At 41.8% G+C, this 27,591-nt stretch overlaps 1 protein-coding gene across 1 annotated transcript in view; it reads left to right on the forward strand.

Annotated features, from left to right (window-relative positions):
* Window positions 1–3,476: 3,476 nt before the first annotated feature.
* Window positions 3,477–27,591, forward strand: part of ngfrb (nerve growth factor receptor b) — a 177,060-nt gene continuing 152,945 nt past the window's right edge. Inside the window, exon 1 of the mRNA XM_060848555.1 lies at window positions 3,477–3,715. Coding sequence (XP_060704538.1) covers window positions 3,680–3,715 — 36 coding nt within the window. The 5' untranslated portion in view covers window positions 3,477–3,679. The remainder of the gene's footprint in view (window positions 3,716–27,591) is intronic.

A 27,591-nucleotide genomic window follows, 5' to 3' on the forward strand; every position in this document is an offset into this window, starting at 1 on the left:
GCTCACTCAAGATCAAATGAGTGTTTTTCTTATCCATTTCCTCACAAGAGGTTTAACAGAATTCTGAAATGGATTTCTTTAACTGGATTTTCGATCCATCAGGAAGTCAAATGTTATGGGGTACAGCCAGGAAGTTGTGGTGCAGAGCATAACCACATTGGCCTTGCTTTTATTGAATGGCCAAGCAAGAGACCTAAAGAGCAACTTTTTCAGCAGAGTGTGTGGAGTGACTGCCAGAGGAAGTGGTGGAGGCTGGTACAGTTGCAACATTTAAAAGGATAGGTATATGAATAGCAAGGGTTTGGAGGGATATGGGCCGGGTGCTGGCAGGTGGGACTAGATTGGGATGGGATATCTGGTCGGCATGGACAGGTAGGACCGAAGGGTCTGTTTCCATGCTGTACACCTCTATGACTTCTACTGCTACTCCTAATTCCGATGTTCCTCTGAAATGTGATGCCTATCAGGCTCGCCAGTTTGTCATTGTGGAGTGAACGTACATGTCCATTTCTCTAGCTGGACTCCCCCCCCCCCCATCCCCCTTCCAAATTGCCTTTCATTCCTGGCGTTTTGGCATTTAAACACTGCCCTGTTATAATCACCCCAGTCACACATCAAACAGCGAGCCAATGCTGTCAGGAGCAGCGAGTGCGGAGCGCCACCTTCCCGGCAGAACTGCATTGTAAACACCGATGCTGCCGTTTTCTCTGAAGGAGAGGGACTCCGCTTCCCACAATGTTACTGTGGTTACCAGGAAGCCGGAATAAAATATCTCCTCGACTGCAGTTAGCGCCGAAAAAGAGATACCAGTGTTTAACAAATGACACTGCTACAAGATTGAAAAGGACCAGTGCCCGGGTTAATCTCAATCACCTACAGAGCGGAGTGAGCTGGGTGGGGCGCTGGGCAAGAGAACTCGGAGTTGCAATGCAACAAGTGAATTCTTGTGAACCCCCATCCCCTCCCTGCCTCAGATTGACCTGAAGGGGACGATTGGGAGCCGCGCCCTTTGTATTGACCCTGGTCAAGTCCCAGGCAAACCGATCAGCAACTGCGATACGGAGAGAACCGCAAAGCAGACACAATACTGGAGTCTTCATTCGATCACCAAGAGGATCAGAGACGAGAGTGTGACGCTGGAAAAACACAGCCCGTCAGGCAGCATCCGAGGAGCAGGAGAGTCGCAATTGCGAAATAAGCCCTTCTTCATCAGGAATGCTTTTCCAGCATCACACTCGCAACTCAGATCTCCAGCATCTGCAGTCCTCACTTTCTCTGGCTGTTAGCGAGCGTGGACAGGGGACGCTGCTGTATTAAACGATAGCTGTTTCAAGGGCCGTTCACAAATTATTATGTACCTTTATTTTCCAAGATTCCACACAGCCCGAGCTCTCTGTGTAGCCCTCCTCTCCTTCTTGTCCCGCTCCCCGGGCAATGTCTCCGACCCCTGGCTGCACATCTCCCTCCTCGATCCTCACCACACACTTCATCCCAAGCCACTGGTTCTGCCTGCATTATTAACTGAGTCCTGTCGCCAGAGCTGTTGAACCGCAACACAACTACTGAAAACAGTCTACATTCAAACGTCCCTTTCCCCTTACCTCCAACCCTCTCTCCCATTTCACCATCACTCAATCTCTCCAACACCACCTTCATGTCAACCCGACAGAGCAGACCAGGTCCCGTGTTAACTTCTCACCGAGAAATGTCCCACAATCTGGTGTGGGTAATGGAATAAACCCCCAATCAGCGCCGATGAATCCCCCATAAAGTGACCCCAGCGCAGGTCAATTGTACGGGGTCTAACTGGACGGAGCGATCTGGTGGTGAAAACAATGACTGCAGAAGCTGGAAACCAGATTCTGGATTAGTGGTGCTGGAAGAGCACAGCAGTTCAGGCAGCACCCGAGGAGCAGCGAAATCGACGTTTCGTGCAAATGCCCTTCATCAGGAAGGGTTCCACTCAGACCCTGCACTCATTCGATGAGTTACGAGTTAGTTGTCTGGACAAACATATTTATTCACAGCTGTACGTGCAGCAGTATATTGTTAACTCTCCTGTAAACGAGGGACAAATTTATCACTGAATTGTTACAAAGCAGCGCTTCATTCATCAACTTAGCAGTCTTGAAGGAGCGTCACTCCACCCGAATGGTCCAACTCTGCTTTCTCTCGGCAGACCTGCTGAGTTCCTGTATTTATTTTTGTTTCTGACCTTCAGCGCCCACGGTTCCCCATTGCCTCGCCCCCCCCCCCCTCGAAATGATCAATTTACCATTCTCCTCCAGCTGTTTCCTAATGTTTTTACACATGTTATGATACACTCCTGGAGCAGGTGGGATTTGAACTTCTGACCCAGGTGTGTGGACTTGCCGGTGCTGGACGAGGGCAGACAAAGTCAGAAGTCACTCGACGCCAGATTCACAGTCCAACAGCTTTGTTTGTACTCACAAGCTCGAGGCACAAGCTTGTGTGGTGTGACATCTGACTAAGAGGTAGGGACATCACCACAAGACCTTCTCCCTGTGACCCAGCCCACGGTTCTTCATCTGATTAGAGTCAAGATTAGAGTGGTGCTGGAAAAGCACAGCAGGTCAGGCAGCATCTGAGGAGCAGGAAAATCACCGTTTCGGGCAAAATCCCTTAGTTCCTGATGCTGCCTGACCTGCTGTGTTCTTCCAGCACCTCTCTAATCTTGACTCTAAACTTCAGCATCTGCAGTACCACTTCTGTTTTTGTCTGGTCAGTCTAGTTCCTTCTTGAATGCATTGGTCGGGTCTGTCTCTCCTATACCCTCAGGCTGTGCGTCTCTGGTATTAACCATAGTTAAAAATCACACACAACACCAGGCTATAGTCCAACAGGTTGATTTGGAAGCAGTAGCTTTCGGAGCGCTGCTCCTTCACAAGCAGTTGCCTGGATCTTCATCATCAGGAGCAGCGCTCCCAAAGCTAGTGCTTCCAAATAAACCTGTTGGACCATAACCTGGTGTTGTGTGATTTTTAACTTTGTCCACCTCAGTCCAACACTAGCACCTCCACATCATTAACCATTGCCGGAGTGATTCTTTTTCCTCATTTTACTTATTTCGTCAAACTATTTGAAAGCTGAGACCTCTGATCGGGAACACCTGATTCACCAGTACTCCGAGCTAGCACAGACAACGGAATGGTGCCAATCTCGATGCCAATGTGAGAGAAAGCTTCAGACAATAAACGGGACACCCCTTCCCACCCCCATCTCAGCGATGGCTTCATTAAAACAAATATATATTGTCTCTGTCAAACGCACACATCTGTCCAATTGCAGGCTGGCGCTGCTGGAGTAACCTTTCTATATCACAGCCTTTCATTTCCAGAGGTAGCTGCTGTTGATCTAGTTTCTCAATCTGCCAGCTCGCTGTGGGCGGGGTGAGGGGAATGAGGAATCGAGCAGCCAACCAGGGACAAGCTGCAAGAGATGATTTCAATGTAAAAGCGGCGAGTCGCAGAAGCCAGAAGCGCAGCCTTGGGACCTGAAGTCAGTCACTGTTAATCCCCTTCACACACAAACACACACACACACACACCGCCTCTTAACTCTGAGCAATGGGACTGTCATAACCGGATCGCCAGCAACTCATTCCCGCGGAGTGTCCTGTCTCTGAGAGGACAGTGAGGCCAGCTTAGCATTTAGCGAGATGGGAACTGCGCGACTCCTTCTGCTGTTAGCCGCGGTAAGTGAGACTTGTTTGAGATTTTTTTTGTCCCTAGAGCTTATTTCTGATTGTGTTGAGGCTACTGTCCCTCTCCACAGTAGCTGAGGGTAATAGCATGAAATAACAGGCGGCCTGGCTGCTGGTGACTGCATCAGGGAGTAAGTGTTGGAAGCTGATATCTATCGTGTGTGTGTGTGTCTCTCCCACCTGTGAGCCAGCCTGTGGAGACTGCTGTGAGACGGACAGCGGAGTTTTCACATTATTTCGAGTTTCTTCGTTATTGTGTTTTGAGGGGGATATGTGAAAATGGACCCGGTTTACTCGGGGCAGCCCAGTCCTTTTGACCCAAGTCTTTCCCCTCGGAGCGCAGAGTGGCGCAGTTTATGGGAGAGATTCGCTCTCTCATTCTCTGAGAATGAAAGCCTTCAGTGCGATCCCGGCAGCCGAGGGATCCGACAGTGTAATCCAGCCGCTCTGTGAAATCCTGCCCTCCCTCCATCAGCGCAGCACCCTCTCGGTTTCCTACTTCAGACTGAACCGAGAGATCTGAGTAATCCCGATGGTCACTCTTGTCGATTTGTTTTTGGTTTGGAGGGGATGTGGATTTAAAATGACCAATTCTACTTCTATCCTCAGTATCCACAGACGGGCAAGAATCGCCTGTCCCTCCAGATTCTGAAATCCTAGTGTCAGGAAAGTTGAAGGAAGTTATCAGCTTTCCTGTCGAACCTCCAATTTCTGCTCGATTTGGGAAAAAGGGGCATCTTCAAAAGGCAAATTCTGCTGATATTGTCCCTCATTACCCTGAACAGCACCCCCCGGCTGATGCACACCCGCCAATTCTCAATATCAGAGTCCACTGACGCCTTTACGGTTAGGAGTGAGCAGGATACGTTTATATTTGCATAAGGAGACAACTGGGGGGATGCTGGAAATCTGAAACTAAAACAGAGAATGCTGGAGAAACTCAGCAGGTCTGGCAGCATATGTTGAGAGAGAGGGACAGAGTTAACGTTTCAAGTCCAGCGCACCCTCAACGTTAACTTTGTCTGTCTCTTTCTGTCCAGAAATGCTGCCAGACCTGCTGAGTTTCTCCAGCATTCTCTGTTTTAGTTTCAGATTTTCAGCATCGGTTATATTTAATCATGTTGCAGAATTTGAGCAGCGACAAATGGGGCTCACTCACTCACTGGGATCCTGCTATCCACATTATCCCGCGGAATTTCCCAAAGGATCTATTGCTCGTAATCACTGGCTCATCATTCTGACCGAGCTGCTCTGTGGAGCTGTATTAACGTTGATCTGAGTGAAAATGTGAACCTTCAATGTGACACTGGTGCAGGGAAAGTGTGCAGTGGAGCTCTGGGAAGGCAGGTTTCATCTCCTGCTCTTGTTGGAAGGCAGTGTCTGAATTATGGTAGTGCCTCGGCCGACTGTCCAGTTTGAAAAGCAAGGCGGATTGGTCAAGGCGGATTGGTCACACTAGCGAGGAGTCAGAAACCGAGTCTGCGCGTTGTTATTGCTGATGTCCAAATTCAGGCGTTTAAAACCAAGCTATCTGGCACCTCCTTTTATTTTCCAGTCCCGCGGTTTATTTCACAATCCGGAAGAAATGTGTTATATTGGGACAAAGGGAATAGCAGCTGACTGGTTAATGTCACCCTCAGCGATACCGAGAGGAAAGAGCTGAGACCAAATGGTAAAATCTGATGCCCCCAGAAACACAATGAATAGAGAGGGATGCAGGATAAGGGGAAAAGCAGGCTTTGCTCTGTGATTTCTCTTCCCAAATAGTAAGATCTAGCTAGTTTATCATGTTTTAGCTTGTGTAACCTCATCAGCAGCATTTGCAATCAGATCCCGAACATTTCCCTGAGGGGCGAGCCGTGCACACTCCGACCCCTGCGCTCATTGCTCCCACCAGCAAGGGGCGCAATTTCAAATGACCTCTTTTCAAAACTTTCTTTTGAGTTAGATAGGAACTACTGCAAACATTGAATTAGAACGGTTCCTGAATCAATATGCCTTGTCCTTTTGAAAATCAGCTCTGAAAAATGGCATGTTATTAAACAGAAATGAGAAGCAAGTCTCCAGTATAGTAGGGGACGTTGCACAAGTAAGTTCAACAGAAACAAAACAGCAATTGATGGTAAAGCTTAGCATCCGTGAAGATAAACCAGAGTTAACGTTTCAGATCCAGTGACCCTGGCTAGGTAGTGCCCAGCTATTAAAGTTGGATGCTGTACCTGTCAAACAATGTGTTATTTCCAGTAAATGTGCAGAAGCAGGACACAGTTTCAGAAAAGCGAGAAATCAAATAGCCACCCAGACTGTTAGATATAATAATCTACAGCAGAAGAAAAATGAAAGTGTTCCTAGGGGAAATGGGATTGTACATTTTGCAAGAAGGTATTTATGTAATGGTCATCTCATGAATTTCAAACAAACACTATGGGAGTACGTGAGTCATGGTTAAGAGAGCTGTCTGCAGCTGATATCAGTACTGCGGCATGGTTTAGAAGGCAGAGCATTTAAGATTAAATATGTGCTACAAGCAAGTTTCCAATATAGGGGACTCCAAATAGTAGAAAGCCTGAACATACAGGTAGCTCTTCTACAACACGACGGTTTCTTGGGCAATCCCGCATTATGGAAAAGTCGCGCTTTCGTAACAGCATTTGAAGCGTTGGGGACATGATCGCGTAATAGCCAACACACACTTTAAAAGTTCGCGCTTTAAAAACAGTACCCCAATTCGTCAATCGTGTTACAGCAAACTCGCGTCGACGAAACGCGCGTTATAGCAGCTTGGAAATTAGAAATAGGAATTCTGCTCTTGAGTAGGACAGCATTTCTTCAATGGTAAGAGTCCAACTATATAAAATCTAAATAGTGTAAAGAAATTAAACTATATAGTGAAACTTCCAGGTCACCTAAATTTGTAAACTTAGAGATTTAGGGGAGACAGAGTAGTGGTAAGTTCTGGATGTAGGTTTGCTCGGTAAACGAACCTTCCAGCTCGCTGAGCAAACCTACATCCAGAACCTCAACCTGAGCTATAAATCTTCTCAAAACTCGCCAGTAATGATAAGTATAATTAAACACTCAAATATATAAAATAATAATCGGTTCACCGCAAAGCATCTGTAACGCAGAACAAATACAGTGAAATTGAATTAAAACAGAGTTCCATTTGACAATCTAGCAACTACCTGTGTAATGTGGAAACTGAGCCAATCGGATAGCCTCTGTCACTTCAGTGGCCTGATCAGAAAATGGCTGTTTGGTTGGTGATTTAAAACTATTAAGAATGCGATGGGGATACTGCCAATATGTGAAAATTGGAGGAATGATTTTTAGTATCGTTTGCTGTTGTTGGTATGTGAACAATTGAAGCTGTTTTTCTCTCTCCAGGTTTAATTTGTATTAATTCAATGTTAACATTATAATGTTTATGCTCGTGTCATGGCCAGATAGCATGCAGAGAAAGCCCAAAGAAAATTTTATTTCACATTTATGTTTGAATTGTGTTTCTTTAAAAATGGGCAACATTGATGAACTGGGTACAAATGTCTAAGCCTGACTGAATTGCCACATTTACAAAAGTTTCTGAATCCCCTATATTGCATAGATATTGTATCTAAAGCTGACTCAAATGTTTTGGAGATGAGCTGTCTGCTGAACAAGGAAAACATGACGATCCATAATGCTAATTTGGGAACTGATGCTTTTACAGTTACCGGATCACCTCACAATGCATTTTGATAAGGGAAATCAAAGTACCTTGATTCTCTGAATGACATTAGCAGAAACCATCCCATCACATGACTGAAAGCTGTGTTTATTGAATGGCTTAATCACACAGTTTTGACTTACCAGTTTTGTTGCTGCAATGTCACAAGAAGAGCAGCTTCATGTCTTATCAGCTGGAAGGTATGCTCCCCAGCTCTCTCTCCCTCTTTTCACCCGCCACACTGGATTAATTCTGACGTTAGATCTTGCTGCATCTTTGACTGTCATCCATCGGCATCCTAGCTACCAGGGGAAAGAAATGCTCCACAATCAACCAACTGACAGATTCGCAATTGACCAAGTCAATATCTTTGAATTTTACAAAAAGAAATTTACCACTTATAATTTCCTTCCCTTCCTTTCTGCCCTTATATCCTTGTGTGAGATTTTTTAAAAAATCCAATGCATTGAACTAATAAGAATGTGCGCCAAGCTAGAACCTGCCAAGTTGGGCTAGGAAAGAGGAATGCAAGAGTGTGCAGAAAAAATGAGGAGGAGAGACAGGGAGAAATATAGTGTGTATGACTATTAGTTCATAACTGACAACACCATTCTGGAAAAACTGAAGCTGTTTGTTTAAACATGATAAATCAGTAAAAATCTATTTAAAAATTGTAAATATTCAAAGCAATTTACAAAATAGCAATACTTTTGATTTGGTGTTTCCACTGCTGTAAGCAGTCTCTTCATTTTTGCATTACTAAAATCAAATTGCACACACAAACTCAATGAACAAACTGAACAAATCTTTACTGAAACTACACTTAAAAGCGAATCATATCTGATTTCTAACAACTATTCTTTCAAACAAATGGTACAAAAGTTTATTTAACAAGTGTTATGCTAACAAGATTGATTCCACCCAGAAAAGTACGGAGACATATTTAGTAACTGGTCTTTGAGGGGCAGGGTTGAAAATAAACAGCCAAAACTTTAACATGATAGAAGACATTGAAACATATCTTGTAAAAATATTTTTTATCTGAGTCTAGTAATATTGTTTCTTTGGAAATAGATCTTGGATAAATAAGAGGTACTCAATTTTGAGGAATCTCTCATCCTATTTTCTACTACAGTCTGATTTATTACCTTAGCTATCTTGGATCGATGATTAAGCCAAAAATGCATGGGAAGAAACAGGAGATTGGGGCTAATTGGTACCACTTTCAGAAACCTGACAGAGTATTGATGATCTTCATCGGTATGGTACACAAAATGATCTTTTAATCATTTTGTTTATTTTTCTTTCTTCAAAACCTGTCTTTTCATTGACTTGCTTTAGATTGGTTCCACCCTTGGTACAATAAAACAACGTTTCAGCATCGGTATATTTATCAACTAATCTAGACACGACACATTGTTCAGCGATGACTTTTAAGTTCGTAAACTGTTCAATGTTTGTAGTCTGAAAACAGATGACAGTAGTTGACATTGATACTGCAGTATTTACTCAGGCAGGATTTTGAAATGGAAAGCAGAAATGTGAAGTTTCTCCATATGTTTTGGAGATTTCACTTCCACAATGTTTTTCTTTAAAAATAGGATTGTGTAAATCTCTTCTTGATAGCCAACCTCCTGCCCCTCCCTGCCCCACAATGGACTTGACTTCCTATCATGCAGGGTATGCTGCAATAGATTTCACAGCAGGTATATTTGTATTGGTGGCTTGAATGTGAACAGAGTGAATCGTTGGTTTGGGGAATGATTGAAGCTGGAGTTGAAGATAGATCAGAGGCTGAGATAGGGGAGTCAGTGATTGGGAGAAGTGTTCACGTTTGGAATGGGGTTTGATTATGTGAAAGAAAGCAGCATAACCTGGAAGTGATGGGCTGTGGATTACGTAGCTCTGTTCCTACTGGTTCACAAGTGGTTGTATAAAAAGACACTTCTCTGTCCCTTATAGCAGTACTCACTTTTAAGCTAATAGTTTTCCCAATACATTGGAAACACAGTTGTCAATAGTTACATTTAAAATGGAGATAATATATAAGGCACATGATCTCATTAAGATACTTAAATGAACAACCTGCCTCATTGAAACAGAAAACTTGCTTGTTCCTAGAATAGGAAGCTTTAAGATTATTTTGGTCTGTGACTTCCATTGATGGCATCATTACAACCCGCTTGACCCATATTCACTGTTTTTTTTGGAATTAAAATGTCTTCACAAGGAATCTTTTTAAAACTATCACTTTCCTACTTTCATCTTTCTAAATATTGTCACAACTGAGATGGAAAGAGTGTGCTATTGATCCAGTCCCATGACTCCATGAGTCACAGTATAAAATAAAAGTTTCAATATGGTCAATTGTATGTTTTCTCTACAATAAACTTAGCATGAAAAGAATAATCAACCAAGTTTATTTAATAAATAAAAGATTATTGACTTGTAATGAAGAAAACATTCAATACAGATGTGGAATTGGTTAGCACACACCATTTGTAAAATTAAAATATAAATCTTTACCTCTCTGGATAATCCAATACCTTCTTAGACAAACACACCTGTTCTTCAGGTATTGGATACAAAATGGATTTCTTTCTGCAAAGATTCTCTTTAAAAAGAAATACCTTTTCTTGCTAATGGTGCTTACTCTTGAAGGCAAAACAAAAAAAAAATAAAAGGCATAGAGTATTCCTAAGTCAGTTATCTGCTGTTATTGCATGTGTGGTTAAGTCATTAACCACACACAGTTGTCTCTGGATCTTGGCAGACACAGCTTGCTCATGTAGCTACAATATTTATTAACCCTACCAGCAACAGTATTTAAAAGGCAGGAGACATGAACTAAGCAGTTCTACTGTAGCAGGTTTTCCTCAACTGATAATTCAAACACAGATTCTAAGTCTGCAAATACTGTTCAAACAGAGCAACCTTAAACTTAATGATAAAACGGTGAACTGCTTTTGCTGAAGTGAGTTTGAGCTACCAAGACCAGCAGTTATTTGGAACAATGCAGTTTCTCAGAAATATCTTGTTTTTAAATAAAGTTCCAATGTGTTTTTTTTTAAATTGACCTTTAAGAAATACAAACTAGACATCTCTTTATCATATTTCCTTTATATTTGTCCTGAGTTTGACATAAAGTAATGTGACTGATATGGATACCTTGGGCATTAATCATTTTCCATTCTTTGTATGAGGCATCAGGGTGGTCTTGCTGAGCAAGTTGAATTACAGGAAGTTTACAGCAATTGGACTGAAAGAGTAATGAGCCTCACACGACCATATATTGTCAAGGAGACCTGAAGAGATACTGACTGTGCAAAAATGCTTTTGGACAGTCTCTTCTTGCTTGATGAGAAATTTGAGTCAAAGGGTTTGTGTATTAGTGCCTTTCAAATGATGTGTCCTTGCAAACTAGTGAAAAACATAGCCAGCAAAAATACATTATCAGGGAGGAACCTCCTCACATTCAGTTTTATTCAGAAAAATCTTGCAATCATTGCCTCATAAAAAGTTGGTCTCAAGATATTCTTAGATGTGAAGTTACAACCTTGCATCATTAAACACAACATTTGTCACTTTTGTTCAACTCAAAACTTTATAGTATAAGTTCATATTATTTCTATGTCTGGAAATGAGAAATGTCACAGGAAGAGGAATTGACTACATGAGATGTTGAGTATTGATTAAAAATTGAAGATCACCTTGGATTTATGAAGGATTGGGATATAAAACATGGAACTTCATAGCACTGAGTTTTGGTATGTTGTAATTGATTAGTTTGGAGATGCTATGGCACAGAATCATATTTACTCACACATGATTCAATTGTATTAATTTGCATTGCAAAAAAACTTTAATCTAATTTCTAATGGAAGTTGCACTTTCTGTCTTGATTGCGAACAATGCTGTTATGCAATGATTGAGACAAAACAACTTGAAAAATACTTTGATGATACAAAGCCAGATAAACTCTGCATTGTGTTACAATGAGCATTCTGTCATTTGAATGAAATCGTTACAGATTATAGTGAGTAACTGCTTTGCCTTTTCATGATTCTAAAAAAAATACCACAAACAGGCCTTCAAAATGTTCCCACGAAATCTGGTTGTATTTTGATTCAAATGACTGCAGCCAACACCTCAGAAGAGCACTTTCAACTCTTCCAGCAACACTTCCATTTCCCTTCGCCTATCTGTCTGTTCTACAGTGCAGCCTACATGGCAAAGATGAAAGATACTGTTTTTATCCAACCTCACTACCCAGACCCTATTACAGCACATCCTTCTTCACTTCTGTTTTCCTTTACAGTTTCTCTTGGAGCATACATTTTCAGTTTTATCACACCCAGCCATTCTTTCTTTCTGTTTGGATTCAAAATCAAAATGTTGGTCACAGAGTTTTTCCCCTTATCATAGCTCATTGTCAATCAGTAATGATATAAATTTGTCACTTAAAATAGAGAAGCAGTGTTTCCATCTATTTGTTACATGGAAGGACATGTAGAAGCTTACTGGCTCTTTGTGAGGATCTATTGTATCAGTCAGTAAATTACATTAAGAGGAGTGATTAAGACAAACAGTGTGGATATAAGTTGGTTAGCCTCATAGTTACCATTAACTATTAATGGCAATTTCCTTTAATCACTTTTCAGTAAGTATGATTCAAATTCTTGCAGAATGGATATGCTATTTAATAGATTATTTAATGGTTAATTCTTCAATGAATGTTGTGTCGCCCTGTTTTAATCTTGGTGGTTTTCTCCAGCAATGGATTAAAACAGGCTTTCACAGGCAATGCTTTGTGCACAATAACTTTTCTATTTGGATCTTGAGACGTAAGCCAGCACAATAACACCTCACGGAATACATCAAAGGCTATTTAGTTCAGAAAGATCACTCTGTGTTCTGCAATCTGATAAAGAGTCCCCAAGAGAAGTAAGAAAAAAGATTTCTTATGTTTTCAGTAAATCAGTTACAAAATATTGAAATGGAGCTATTGCTGGTGAATCTGTCAGTGAAGAAAAACAGGAAACAACCGTTCCAGACACAACAGATTAACAGTACATTTTGCCATTTTTGCATATTTTATTTGGGTAAGGCAATTGAGTAAGGTCTGTCACCTCATTTTTAAATTGGTACAAGTCCAGAAGAAAAAAACTCAATTTGACTGGATGCTTCAGCTGATGTGAGGCAGAATCGTGGATCGTGTACTCCAGCCTGATATGGCAATTTATCTCCCTTTTGGATTATTCAGCCTCAATATCCACTATCTGGAGGGAGAGGGTGAGATGAGTGTGAGTTTGTGTTGCTCTTGTAGTCAAGCGTCTGATACGTTATTGTGGTAATGGATGAGAATTTATGAATGCTGAGGTTTAATTACCCTCTAGATTTAATGATGCAGCACCCATAACTTATGGATCATGGCTATATTCAGTATGTAGATTGGGTTAGTTTGCTAAACTGCAATAACCAACAAACAGACAAATGGACAAATTGTCATTTGAATTAGAATTACTGCACAAAAAAATTCAACCTTCATGACCATGGTTAACAATTTCAAAACACATTTAGAAAGTGATGACACTTAATTTAAGATAGTTAAAGGTTATGTACAATCTTGCAACATCAACGTGTCTTAAACCATGAAGCTCTTTGCAATCTGAAGACTGATTGCAAAATCAATGAGATGTGTACATTTTTTTTAACTCAGTAGTTTGAGTGGCCAGCAGCTTTCAGAGGGTGAAACTCCCTCTGATCAGATCTTGACTCCAGTTAAAGGCTGCTGATTGGCTTGCTCTGATTGACCCGTGGTTTGGTGGGTCTTTGAGAAAAGAGGCAGAATGGATCTGTCAGTCAATGGCTGTCCAGCTAGTAGAGGAGACCCCTAATATATCAAGACTTTGCCTTTTGACTCCAAGGTAAAAGCAAGGACTGCAGATACTGGAAACCTGAGTCTAAGTTAGAGTGGAAAAGCACAGCAGGTCAGGCAACATCTGAGGAGCAGGATAATCGACATTTCGGGCAAAAGCCCTTCAGGAATAGAGAGATGATGAAGGGCTTTGCCCAAAATGTCGATTTTCCTGCTCCACGGATGCTGCCTGACCTGCTGTGCTTTTCCAGCACCACTCTAATCTAAACCATTTGATTCCAAGTCCTAGACTCCACAACCAGCAGTAATAGTTTATTTGTATCCTTTATGTTCCCCTAGATGTCTTGAAAATATTAATTACGTCATTCTTTTAACCTCCTGCTTTCTAAGGGATACAATTTTTGTTTGTCTGCTTTCTCCTTGGAAATTAATCCTTGGAGTTCTGGTAAACACTTGTACCTAGTTCTAAATCCCTCACTTTCAGTGAACAGCCTACTTTCACCAGCTCTGCAGGATTCTTCCTTGACTTGAAATATTTCTATTGAATCATCTGTTGTTCAAATTATCCTATTGAATAAAAGACTTATCCAAAGATATATTTATTTCAGGTGTGCTAGACAGTCCTTCACTGTATTTTTCCAGTGTGCACTCACATCCCCAAAACAATTTGTAAATAATGAATCGTTTTTGAAATGCGGACACTCTCGCTATGTCAGTAGATATGGCAGCACGTTACATGATTCCTTAACCAGAAAATTAGACGAATTAATTTGGAAGAAGCCCACCCTGTTCTGCTTTCTGTAGGACTAAGGCTCTGTCAGTTACACTGTCTCATTTCCAGGTTGAAAAGCTGTGACATCACAATCCCACTGCAGAAACATTTATGACAAATGTAGGCTTGACACTTCACTGAGGGAATGCTACATTGAGGGGCTATTATCTTTCAGATGCCCCAATATTCAACTAGAGGCCCATCTGCTCCCTTAGGTGGATGTAAAAAAATCTGTGGCAGTTATATCTTGATCAATATCTATTTCTTAATTTACATCACATAAATAGATCATCTGCTAACATAATGATATTATTGCTTTCTGCAGGAGCTTGTTCTGTTCTGTTCAAATTGGTTCCTTCCTTTCGTACTAAAATGACTAAACTTTGAAGTACTTTGTAAACTGTAAAGTATTCTGAATATCTCAAACTTCAATATAAGATATGTTGTTTTTTTCTTTAAATGCATATAAACAGGAGCTAGCCATTCTTCTGTTTACTTGCATCATCTCTGAGCTGACTCTTAACTCCATCTACTTCCCTTGGTTCTGTGAAACGAAATATCATTGCTTGTCAAAAATATATCAATCTCAGTTTTAAAATTACAATTAATGTGGCTTCAACATTTCCAGATTTTCACTGCCCTTTATATGAAGAAGTTCTTTCTGACACTTTCCCGGATGATTTAGCTGATTTTACACGAATACTTGAACTGTCAGGTCCACCAAAGAAATGCTTTCTCTCAATCTATTCTATTATTATCTTTTGATATTGTAAACACTTCAATTAGATCACCTCCTTTATGTTCTATAGTCAAGTCATATACAAAAGTAATCTGTGCAACATGTCCAGATAATTTAACATTTTCAGCCCTATAACATTGGGTACAATTTGCACAGCATTCAATCCAAGGCCAATTTACCTTATTTTAATGATGCCCAGAACCAAACATAATACTCCAGATCAGGTCTGTGCAGTTCCAACATAATTCACACCCCTTGTTTGGTGGCATACTTGGAATAACGGCCAGAAGTCTCCTCACCTTTACGTTTTTAGTTTGTACCTGTCTGTCAGTTTCTAGTGATTTCTGAATTTGAAACCCTTAAATGGCTTTGTTCATTGACAGCTCCTAACTTCTCAATATTTAGTTTCTTAGGCCTACATGTTATTACCATTTGAATAGATAGCATTGGCTTCAGTTTATTGTCTGATCCTGAAGGCAACCCCTGCATCGTACAATACCAGATTACATCCTTCTACTTCTACATTTGGTTTGGGGGGGGGGGGGGGGAGAGGGGGGAGGTGAACCTACAGATTCTGATTCAGAGATGAGATTTCCACCCAGTTAAGTTACGGACACTTTCAATGCATTCACATTATATTTCTAACAGTTAACTTCAAACTTCCTCACAGTAAAGTCACTGCCAAACTGAAGAATCTAACCAAAACAGCTAATAAATTAATATCCCATTACCAAATGATGTAATATGAGATGGAATCTGGACTTGGAAAGTCAGTTCTTCATAAATATGTAGCTGTGTCAAACCTGATCCCTTCTCGCCTCTTAATCTGCTGTAGATGCAATGATTTTTAAAAAAATACTTTCACAAAGGTATTTGTACATGATGAGGTGCCACTCATGTTAGCTCCTGTACCATAGCAATAGACTTGAGTCATGTGATACTGAAAGATTCAATAAACATTTAATATAGCTCCTGGTATTTGCATATGTAGTAGAGTCACCAATATTGCCTGTCTGGGCTTATACTGAACAAATTTAAGTACAAATTGTAGCACATTTCCTGAGTGTGTCATGTTGCAAGTGGCCATAGTAAAATGGAGACTGAGACCTGTATAACATCAGGTCACATGCCAATATACAGTGATGTAATAAGCATGTACCTTAAAGGCATATTGCATACCAGCGGTAAGACATAACACCAGATATAACTAATTAATCTTTCAAAGTTGATGCCAGCTGGATTCGATATTTAAGAATTCCCTTTCAACTTAGTTTTGGCAAGCTAAGCACCTGACAGACAGAGTTTAGTTACATTTTTGGACAGATGATTTTGATAGGAGCAAGCTCTCGAGAGAAATGAGAACAACATGCCAGCTCTCTTTGGCTTCGCCATTTTGACTTTCTGCCAACTTGGCTATTACCTTGTCAAGCTATTATTAGCTTGTAACAAAAGAGTTAGCTTGACACTGAAGAATAAGAGCAGTCAAGGCACTGTCAAGGGAGGCATCTATTGACTCTTGAAGTCCTGGACATTTATTTATAGATTTCAAAATCCATATGTTGCTTTACAATGTCTCAATTCCTATGAATTACTTGGGAATAATTCTAAAACAAACAAAAACAGAATGAAAAATGTATAATAGCTGATGATGAAGCCTGGAACACCCAGTGCATTATATTGCTCTGGGCTCCATGATCACATGCTGTTACTTCCACTTAAATCTTTATTTCTTTGCAAACATATCATTTTTGCAAATAGAAACAATTTAAAGTGCAGGAAACCATGAGGTAAGTGCCATTAATGATGTTCTATCCATTCCTAAATGAAATCAGCTTTCAATTTCATTATTAATCTTCTCCAATTGACTCTTTGTGCAGTAGAAACAGCGAACCTGAGGTTTGGGTGAGTAGAGCCATGGTTTTTGGGAATAATGTGTTTTGGCCTTGTACGATCATATATTAGAGATTACGGTGGTGGTGGAGAGTTGTTTTTCAGACTGGAGGCCTGTGACCACTGGAGTGCCACAAGGATCAGTGCTGGGTCCAATTCCTTTCGTCATTTATATAAATGATTTGGATGTGAGCATAAGAGGTACAGTTAGTAAGTTTGCAGATGACACCAAAATTGGAGTGTAATAGACAGTGAAGAAGGTTAGCTCAGATTACAACAGGATTTTGATCTTATGGGCCAATGGGCTGAGAAGTGGCAGTTGGAGTTTAATTCAGATAAATGCGAGGTGCTGCATTTTGGGAAACCAAATCTTAGCAGGGCTTATATATTTAATGATAAGGTCCGAGGGAGTGTTGCTGAACAAAGAGACTTTGGTGTGCAGGTTCGTGGCTCCTTGAAAATGGAGTCACAGGTAGATAGGATAGTGAAGAAGGCGTTTGGTATGCTTTCCTTTATTGGTCAGAGTATTGAGTACAGGAATTGGGATGTCATGTTGCGACTGTACAGGACATTGGTTAGGCCACTGTTGGAATATTGTGTGCAATTCTGGTCTCCTTTCTATTGGAAAGATGTTGTGAAACTTGAAAGAGTTCACAAAAGATGTACAAGGATGTTGCCAGGGTTGGAGGATTTGAGCTGTAGGGAGAGGCTGAACAGGTTGTGGCTGTTTTCCCTGCAGCATTGAAAGCTGAGGGGTAACCTTATAAAGGTTTACAAAATCATGAGGGACATGGATAGGATAAACAGATATAGTCTTTTCCCTGGGGTGGGGGAGTCCAGAACTAGAGGGCATAGCTTTAGGAAGAGAGGGGAAAGATATAAAAGAGATATAAGGGGCAACTTTTTCATGCAGAGTGTGGTATGTGTATGGAATGAGCTGCCAGAGGAAGTGGTGGAGGCTGGTACAATTGAAACATTTCAAAGGCATTTGGATGGGTATATGAATAGGAAGGGTTTGGAGGGATATGGGCCAGGTGCTGGCAGGTGGGACTACATTGGGTTGGGATATCTGGTCGGCATGGACAGGTTGGACCGAAGGGTGTGTTTCCATGCTGTACATCTCTATGACTCTAAATACTCTGATTCATTTATTTAATCAGTTGTGAAATGTCATCCTTGGTTAAGTAGTGAGTACCTGGAAGGTAATTTCAGCTTTAGAAAAGCTGAGTTTTTGAGATTACTATTAGGAAGGTGAGATACATCTACACTAGGCAGGATCAGACAGATCTGCTGATAACTCAAGCATTGAGCCATCATGAACCATGAATAGAAAAACACAAGTTGCTGACCAGGATGTTCCTTTGTGTTGAAGTTTGGAAATGAAAAGTCCTGGACAATGGACTCACGCATTTTCAGTTAATGTCCAGAATGATTGAGCTATATTGCTTTGGTCAGGGACTTGGGAAATCACCAAAATAGCGAAAGGATTGGAATTTTTTTTCTTAAACTAAATATGGAGAGGAAGGTGTTAAGAGTTTAAATGTAGGTAATTGAAGTTTGGACATTTGCCAAGAGGTAGGGTGAGAATTACATAATACTGAGCTAACAAAACATGTAAGCACAAACTCGGAATAAATGAACAAAGGAATAATCAAAGGCTGTCACAATGTTCAGCTGCCTGAATGGGAGAAGAACGTGGAATGAAATAATTCAACTGGACGTACAAACAGAATCAGGAAATTGTGAGGTTTTACAGATTACAGATTACAGAAACATACTTAACTATCACAGATAAAAATTAATTGAAATATCTGGGACATAGCATAGGATTGGAGAACCAGGACCGAAGATTCATCAGGTTCATTTTATGAAATTGTGCTGTCTGTGGGGAATCTCACTTATCAGAAAGGTATACTGAGAAATCAGACTTGTGGTCCTCTTAAATTCCTGTCTATGTGTCATGTTGTGTGGACTGCTTGCACAGATTACTAGCATGAACTCCTGCCAGGTAATGTTCTGCTATGAGTGCATCTCTGAAATTCAGGACTTACCTGTCCAGGAGGTTTTGAAGTTCAGGAGGATGGAGTGGTATCAATACAAACATGCATATCAGTTACCAGCTGGTGTTGGTCATTTGGTCACTTGAGCTTGGTCTGTCATTTCATAGAATCATTGCTGATCTGACTGTGGCCTCAACTCCACATTCTGACCAAGATCAGATAACCTTTAACTCCTTTGTTAGTCAAGAAGCTATCTACCTATGCCTTAAAAATATTCAGTGAATTTGCCTCTGCTGCTTTCTGGGAAAGTAAGCTCCACAGATTCATCACAAGCAAAGAACAAAGTTCTCCTTTCTCCATCTTAAAAGAATGACCCTTTATTTTGAAACTCAAGTCTCTCACTCAAGAGGAAGCATCCACTCTGTCATGGCCCTTAAGGAATGTGTGTTTCAATTAAGTTGCATCGACTCTTCTAAACTGAATGGATACAGGTTAGTCCTGCATCCATTCAGTTTAGAAGAATCGAGGCAACTTAATTGAAACACACATTCCTGAAGGAACGTGACAGGAACTGACAAGCTTACCCCATTCCAGCAAGGGCAAACATTCTCTGAACTTGTTCAAAATCATTTACATAATTTCTTAAACAAAGAGATCAAAACTATGTAGTACGCCAGATGTAAGATTCCAACACTGTACAGCTGTAGCAAAACATGCTACTTTTATATTCTGTACCCCCTTACAACAAAGAACTGCACTTCATTTGCCATCCTAATCACTCGCTACAAACTCACTTTTGTGATTCATGAACAAGGATACACAGAAACCTCTGGCCCTCACATTCTACAATCTCCATCTAATTAAATAATATGGTCGCTTCATCCAAATCATTGAGACAAATTGTAAATAATTGAAGCCTCAGCACTGATCCCTGTAGCACTCTGTTTGCCATAGCTTGGCAATTGGAAAATGACCGATTTATGCCGACTCTTTGTTTCCTGATTTGGAGATGCTGGTGTTGGACAGGAGTGTACAAAGTTAAAAATCACACAACACCAGGTTACAGTCCAACAGGTTTAATTGGAAGCACTAGCTTTCGGAGTGCTACACCTTCACTATCTGATGAAGGAGCAACACTCCGAAAGCTAGTGCTTCCAATTAAACCTGTTGGACTATAACCTGGTATTGTGTGATTTTTATCTTTGTTTCCTGTTGGCTAAGTAATCCTTTGTCTGACCTAATAAGTTACCTGCTACACCATTAGCTTTTATTTTGACGTGAAGCCTTGCCAAAAACATTCTGGAAATTTAAGTACAGCCATCCGAATGTTCCCCTTTATCAATGTTGCTTGTTTCTCCCTCAAAGAACATCGGTAAATTCATCAAACTTGATTTTCCTTTCTAAAAACTATGTTTACTGACTGCAATGAGATTTTCTAATTGATATTGCTGAGGTAAATGCAACATGAATTAAGCTGGAATCCATCAATGATCAGATAGAAAATTTAAAAAATATAAAAGCAGGATAACTATAAATACCATATTATGAAGATAAACAAACTTATAAATATTTTCAATCAACTCAATATAAACTATTTGAATGGAAATAAAGACAGAATGCAGAACTGTAGCAATAACTGAATGATATGGGCGTTGGAAAGAAAGGTAGGAGATTTCAGTGAGATTGGCTGTTAGGAGATTCCCAAAGATGAGAGCAAAAGTCTCATTTTCCAACCAAGTGCTGAACAGTGAGATGCGATTGTCAGTAGTGAGTGGTGCATCAACATCTCATTATTGGTTAATCACACCTCATTGACATGCAGTTTCCCATTCTTTCTCCCATTCAATAGAAACCAGGCAGTGGCAGTTCCCTAAATGTGAGGTAACTTGGTTAACTGCTGACTCCTCCAGTCCTGCACACCAGTCCCCAACATCTCAGGGCACTCTATGAGCAGTGGCCACATGCACCCAACCGTCCACCAGTAAGTCCAGTTCCTTATTGCCAAGGCAGAGTGTCAATCTCTCTCTGCCCAATACGTTTGGGGCAATTGGCAGGATCATGCAGAGCATCTCTGCATGACTGGGCTTCAAAGGCAGTGCTGGTCCCACAAATCCCATGATGTCTCAGCAGTAGCTAGCCCTTCCACCCATGGCAAGAGAGTGGACATACTGAGCTTGAAGCCAAAGGGCGTGATGCATAAGAAACAAGGCAAGTTTGGAAGAAAGCATGAGAAATCTCGTTGGGGTTCAGGGAGAGAGAGACTCCATGAAACTCAGCAAAATTGATACTTGGCCAATTTTCTGGTAAAATTCAGCTCATGGAGCCTAAACTTAGTGATAGTGTGACAATTTACTTTTAATTAAATTGCCACCAAATCACCCGTATCTAGCTAAAGCAACAATTTACAAGCATGGCCCTGTGTGATAGCATAGCTGTTCCACTTCAACCATTCACACTTGCAAATGTTTAATATCCCTATTAAAGGCTCTGAGCTACATTCCACATGAACGACTTTTAATTAAAGTGGAAGCCACGGGAATCTCAAAATTAAAGCAGGATCCCAAGCTGGATGCAAAATAGGAAACAGGTGAGTATTCAGCACAAGTCTTTTGCCAAACTAAGATACGGTATCAAGTGAAATTTCAGCAGCTAGTTTTCAAATTCCCTCTGAGTCTAAGTATTTCCATAATCAACCTGGCCAGAGATGCTAATACAAACTGCTGGAGCAGGTGGGACTTGAACCTGGGCCTCCTGACTCAGAGGAAGGGAACTTACCTCTGCAACACAAAAACCCATCTCTGAGTGTATTCCACAACACTGATTTAGTTCAGTGTCCATTCTAAGATGGTTACATTTGCTGAACTGCGTGAAAACTGTGGGTTAGGTAAAAGCAGAGGATGCACCTAAATGACTAAACAAACTTAGATTGGTTAAAAAAATCTTGAAGAATAACCATAGCCGATTTAAGTGTAAGGTTTTGTACATTGGATATAGTGAGGACTGCAGATGCTGGAAAGTCTGGAGTCAATAAAACATGGAGCTGGAGAAAGCACAGCAGGTCAAGCAGCGTCAGAGGAGCAGGAGAGTCGATATTTCAGGTCAGAACCTGTCATCAAGACTTTCATCGGGTTTGTACTTTGGGTGGCAAAGGGTAGAAGTTAAATATACTGTGACAGAAACTGATTTAGTACTGGAGATTAGTAATTAATACTAACAGAGGTCAGATACTGCTCCCTCAAGTCAAAGAAAGATACAAGGCTTCCATTTGGGAGTAATTCTGTGCCTTCCCCCTGTGGTATAGGGGAACATTTAATCAGCTAGAAGGATAAGCTACAGGAGCAGCATGACTTCCTTGCCATCACTCTGACCAAGTCAGTGGCAGAAGGATGGCTTACCCCTTGCCAGGCCTGCTGCTAGTTGAGGCCCTTTAATGGGTCATTAATGCCACACATTGCCACTGCTGGGATTTACCCAATGGTTGGGACCACAACTAGCAGATCCTGGCATGTTTGCTTGTGGTCTTTCAGAGGTAGCAAAGCCCTTTGTTCAAAGGCACCTGATGCTGAATCAAGAGAAATGTGTCAGGAAGGGTTTGGGGAGGCAGTCTGCTGATAGCTGCACTTGCAGCTGACCCTGAGATCTCATGTCCAACGTCACTCACCTCCTCAATCCATGGCCTTAGGTTAATGCAGTACAGACAGCAACAACTATCTCACCGGTATTAAGAGCAAAGAAGGTAGTGAGGACTGCAGATGCCGGTGAGTCAGAGTCGATAAAGTGTGGTGCTGGGAAAGGCACAGCAGGCCAGGTAGCACGCAGGGTTCGGTCCGAAGCATCGACTCTCCTGCTCCTTGGATAGTGCCTGACCTGTTGTGCTTTTTCCAGTGCCACACTTTATTGACTTTTAAGCACAAAGAGAACATAAACTGTCACGGCTGCCATCCTGAAAAGGACCCTTTTATCCCCACTCTCTGCTTTCTGCCAGACAGCTAGGTTTCTATCCATGCCAGCATCTTGCCTCTGACACCATGGGCCCTTACTTTACTCAGTAGCCTCCTGTGTGGCACCTTGTCAAAGGCTGTCTTGAAGTCCAGGTTGATAACATCCATTGGCCCTCCTTGGCCTAACCTGCTCATTACTTCCACAAAGAATTCCAGCAGATTTGTCAGGCATGACCTCCCCTTGATGAAACGATGCTGATTCTACCCTATGTTACCATACAATTCCAAGTATTCAAAAATCTCATCCTTCACAATGGATTCCAGTATCTTACCCACCATTAAGGTTAAACTAATTGGTCTGTAGTTTTCTAGCTTTTGCCCTGCTCCCTTTTTTGAACAGGATGCCACGCTAGTCCTTTGGGATCCTCCCTGACTCTGGCAATTCCTGAAAGATCACCACTAACTTCTCCATTATCTCTTCAACTATCTCCCTTAGTACTCTGGGGTGTAGTCCATCTGGTCCAGGTGAGTTATCCACCTTCAGGCCATTCAGATTTTCTAGCACCTTCTCATTGGTAATGGCCACCATATCCAACTCTTCCCCTCACTTTCTTGAATTTTTAGGATATTACTCATGTCTTGCACCGTGAATACTGACGCAAAGTTATTATCCCGCTCCTTGGGCGGCACGGTGGCATTTCGGGCGGCACGGTGGCACAGTGGTTAGCACTGCTGCCTCACAGCGCCAGGGACCTGGGTTCAATTCCTGCCTCAGGCGACTGACTGTGTGGAGTTTGCACGTTCTCCCGTGTCTGCGTGGGTTTCCTCTGGGTGCTCCGGTTTCCTCCCACAGTCCAAAGATGTGCAGGTCAGGTGAATTGTCCATAGTGTTAGGTAAAGGGGTAAATGTAGTGGTATGGGTGGGTTGCGCTTCGGCGGGTCGGTGTGGACTTGTTGGGCCGAAGGGCCTGTTTCCACACTGTAAGTAATCTAAAGTAATCCTCAGCCATTTCCTTGTTCCCCACTACTATTTCTTTCTAGCATCATTTTCCAGCTGCCCAGTGTCCGGTTTTGTCTTTCTTTTGCTCTTTATCTGTCTAAAGAAACTCTTACAGTTTTCCTTTATATTACTGGCTAGCTTATCCTCATATTTAATCTTCTCCCTCCTTATTTCTTTTGCTGTTGCCTACTTTGTAAGCTTTCCAATTCTCTGGATTCCCACTGCCCTTCCCCACGTTATATGCCTTCTCTTTTGCTTTTATGCTATCCCTGACTCCCCTAGTCAGCCATTGTTGCCTCATCCTCCCTGTACCATGCTTATTTTTCCTCAGGATGAGTCTTTGCTGTGTTTCCTGAATTACCCCCAGAAACTCTTGCCATTGCTGTTCCACTGTCTTTCCTGCTAGGCTCCTCTCCCAGTCAATTCTACCCAGCTCCTCCCTCATGCCTTTATTCAGTTATAATACCATTACCTTTGATTCTATCTTCTCCCTCTCAAATTGCAGAGTAAATTCAATCATACTACGAACTCTGCTTCCTAAGGGTTCCTTCACCTTAAGCTCCCTTATCAGGTCTGCTTGACTGGACAACACTAAATCTAGCATTGTCTGTTCCCTAGTGGGATCCACCACAAAGCTGCTCCAAAAAGCCACCTCGTAGACAATCCACAAATTCCTTTCCTTGCAATCCACTACCAACCTGATTTTCCCAGTCTACCTACATATCGAAATCCCCCATGATCACTGTAACTTTGTCTTTCCTACACATCTTTCTTGGTGTATTTTGTCCCAGCTCCTGACTACTATTTGGAACCCTGTAAATAACACCAACTTATGGTTGTTTCACATTTGCAGTTCCTCAATTCTACCCACACAGATTCTACACCATTTGACCCTACTGCATTTCTAACTATTGATTTAATTTAATTTATGACTAATAAAGCAACTCCACCCTCTCTATCCACCTGCCTATCTTTTCGCTAGGATGTATATCCTTGAATATTCAGCTCCCAGTCCTGATCCCCTTGCAGCCACATCTCTGTGATGCCCACCATGTCATACCTGCCAATCTCAATTTGCGCCACAAGCTCATTTACCTTATTCCTTATGCTGTGTGTATTCAGATATAATACGTTCAGTCCTGTATTAACCGTTTCTTTCCTCATTGTCATTTGTTTGTCCAGCATGCTTGAAGTTTGATTGCTATCCACTTCCATACACTCTGTCCTATTTGTGTCTGTGCTGGAGATTTTAATAACCTCTCCTGAGTTCTGCACTCTTACCTCCTCCTTTGATTTGTGTTTTCTAATTTCCCTATAACTGAGACCACCCCATCCCCATTTAGTTTAAAGCCTTGCCCACAGGCCTAGATATGTGATTCACTCGGACTCTGGGTCCAGCACGGTTCAGATGAAGACCAGAAAAGGTCCCTTCTTCCCCAGTACAGGCGCCAATGTCCCATGAATTCAAACCCATTTCTCCCACACCAATCTTTGAGCCACCCACTTACCTTCCTAGTTTTATTGACCCGGTGCCAATTCGCTCGTGGCTCAGGGAGTAATCCAGAGACTATTACCTTTTTGGCTCTGCTTTTTAATTTAGTTCCTAGCTGTTCATACTCCCTTAGCAGAACCTCTGCCCTAGTTTTATCCATCGCGCTGGTACCTACGTGGACCACGACCACTGGATCTTTACCCTCCCGCTCCAAGTTCCTCTGCAGCCCAGATGAGATATCCCGAACCCGAGCACCATGCGGGGGACTTTCGCTCCTGGTCACAGACAATCTTGTGTATGCCCCTAACTACACCATCCCCAATGAAATCAACATTTCTCTTCTCTCCCTTCACCTGAATGGCTCCCTGCACCATGGTGCTGCAGTCAGCCGATTCATCCTCCATGCAGTCCCCATTCCCATCCACACAGGGAGCAATACTCTTGATCCAGAAGTACAGCACAGGAACAGGCCCTTCAGCCTTCCAAGCCTGGGTCGATCATCATATCCTAACCAAATTAAGGAACAAACCTTCTGCCCTTTATTCAGTTGCTATCTCTCTGTTCCCTCCTGACTCTTGTAACCATCCAAGTGCCTCTTAAATGACAATGTACCTGCTTCCACCATCTCTTCTGGCAGAGTGTACCATGATCCTCCCATACTCTGCGTGACAAACTTCCCTCGCAAATCTCCCATGAATTTTCCCCGTCTCACCTTGAACCTGTGCTCCCTTATAATTGAAACTTCAACCCTGGGAAAAAAAAACCTCTGACTATCCATCCGATCTGTGCTTTACATAATTTTGTAGACCTCTTATCAAGTCTCCTCTCGGCCACTGTCTTTACAGTGAAAACAATCCTCGTCTTTTCAACCTTGTCTCAAGCCAGTGCCCTCAAGAGTATTACTGCTGAGTACAGAAGAATTGCTAGCCTCTTGAGGCTGGCAAAACTCAGTGGGCAACCTGCCACATAACCCTCCCCTCCTCCTCCCATCCCATCGCCCCAACTCCTTCGCAGGGAAACAATAGTCTTAGTCCATCAATTGTCTGAGTGGTACAATGCGAATTCTAAAAAGGAGGTGGAGCAGGACTCTTACTGGTCCCCATCACCTCCACAAGATTCTGTCTCTGGCGATGTCTTCATGCTGTAGGCTGAACTCTGGTACCGTACTGTGGGAATGCTGCATCATTAAAAGCAGCACTCATCTTTAAATGGGATATCTGCTTGGTTTACTGTTGTTCAGATGATGTTGAAGATCTTATGACTATGCTCAGTAAATCGCCAGAGTAGCGAGAACATTTTATAGGGAAATCTCACTGATCTACATAGACTGGCTTACATAAAAAAACAAGGATTTTACTTAAAGCTAAGAAAAGCAGATAACAATTCCTGCTAAAGCTTGTTCCTTTAACTGCAGAGTCTTCCTTTTTCCCGAGCATTTTCTGTTCTTTCCATTCTTGGGCATTTATGGTGCAGTGAATTTGTTTATGTTGCTGCCCTTACCTGTGATAGCTTTTTTTTAATGGTGTCCCTCTGGTACCTTATAGTGTAGAAGTAGTGTGGGTGGTTGCCTGAAGGTGTGAGTTCAGGGCCTGTTGTGTTTCCTCACTCTTGCCAAAGCACAGGTTTTGTGGAGCTTACGTTGGCAGGTATTTAGTGCATTTGAGGGTTTCAGCTCCCAAAAGGAATCTGTGGCACAAGCTGGTGTGTGAAGATCAGAGAAATGACAGTGCTGATGATACCTAGAAATGTCCAAATCACAGCTGTCGTGCTTTCATGCTCATGCATAAATCCAAGTAATCGACCAGGAGGCTATAAACCAAGCAGCATCAGAAGGTGGAGAAGTCAATGTTTCAGGTATAAACCTTCTTCAGGAAAGCAATCAAGTGGTCATTGACGTGAATAGGATTAACAGTGACTGTATATGATAACTGTCAGCCTGCTTCATTAGGGATATCAGATCATATGGAACTGGAATCTGAGTGTTGAAGATTCTAGAGACATCATGCTTAAACCTCTCATTGTACATAGTTTAAATATTTATTAATGGTTGTCAGTTTTCACTAACCTAGTTGCTGTCAAAAAGTTCAGAAAATAATCTAAATGTTACAACAGTATCGTCCTTCGCTTTCTGGTTGGCTCCACATGCCAAAATCTCACCAACCAATCTCTAGGCTATGGCAGCCCAACTTGTCAACACCAGATGGTTGGCAGGAACAGGACAGCTAATTGCATTCCCTGTGGATCTCCAAAGTCTGTCACTTGTGGAAGTCTTGGAACCTCCTGGCAGTTGGGCAGTTTAGAGGCCTGAGTGAGGAGTAGATTTAGAGCAATCATGCACCATAGACTGGTAAAGCCAGTGAAGCAATAGTTTGACAGTAAGAACAATAGGGAGATGGTAATGTTATTGGAGTAGTCCAGAGGCTCCAGTTAAAGCCATGGGGCATTGTGT

Source organism: Hemiscyllium ocellatum, chromosome 32 (genome assembly GCF_020745735.1).
Source record: "Hemiscyllium ocellatum isolate sHemOce1 chromosome 32, sHemOce1.pat.X.cur, whole genome shotgun sequence".
Lineage (NCBI taxonomy): Eukaryota > Metazoa > Chordata > Chondrichthyes > Orectolobiformes > Hemiscylliidae > Hemiscyllium > Hemiscyllium ocellatum.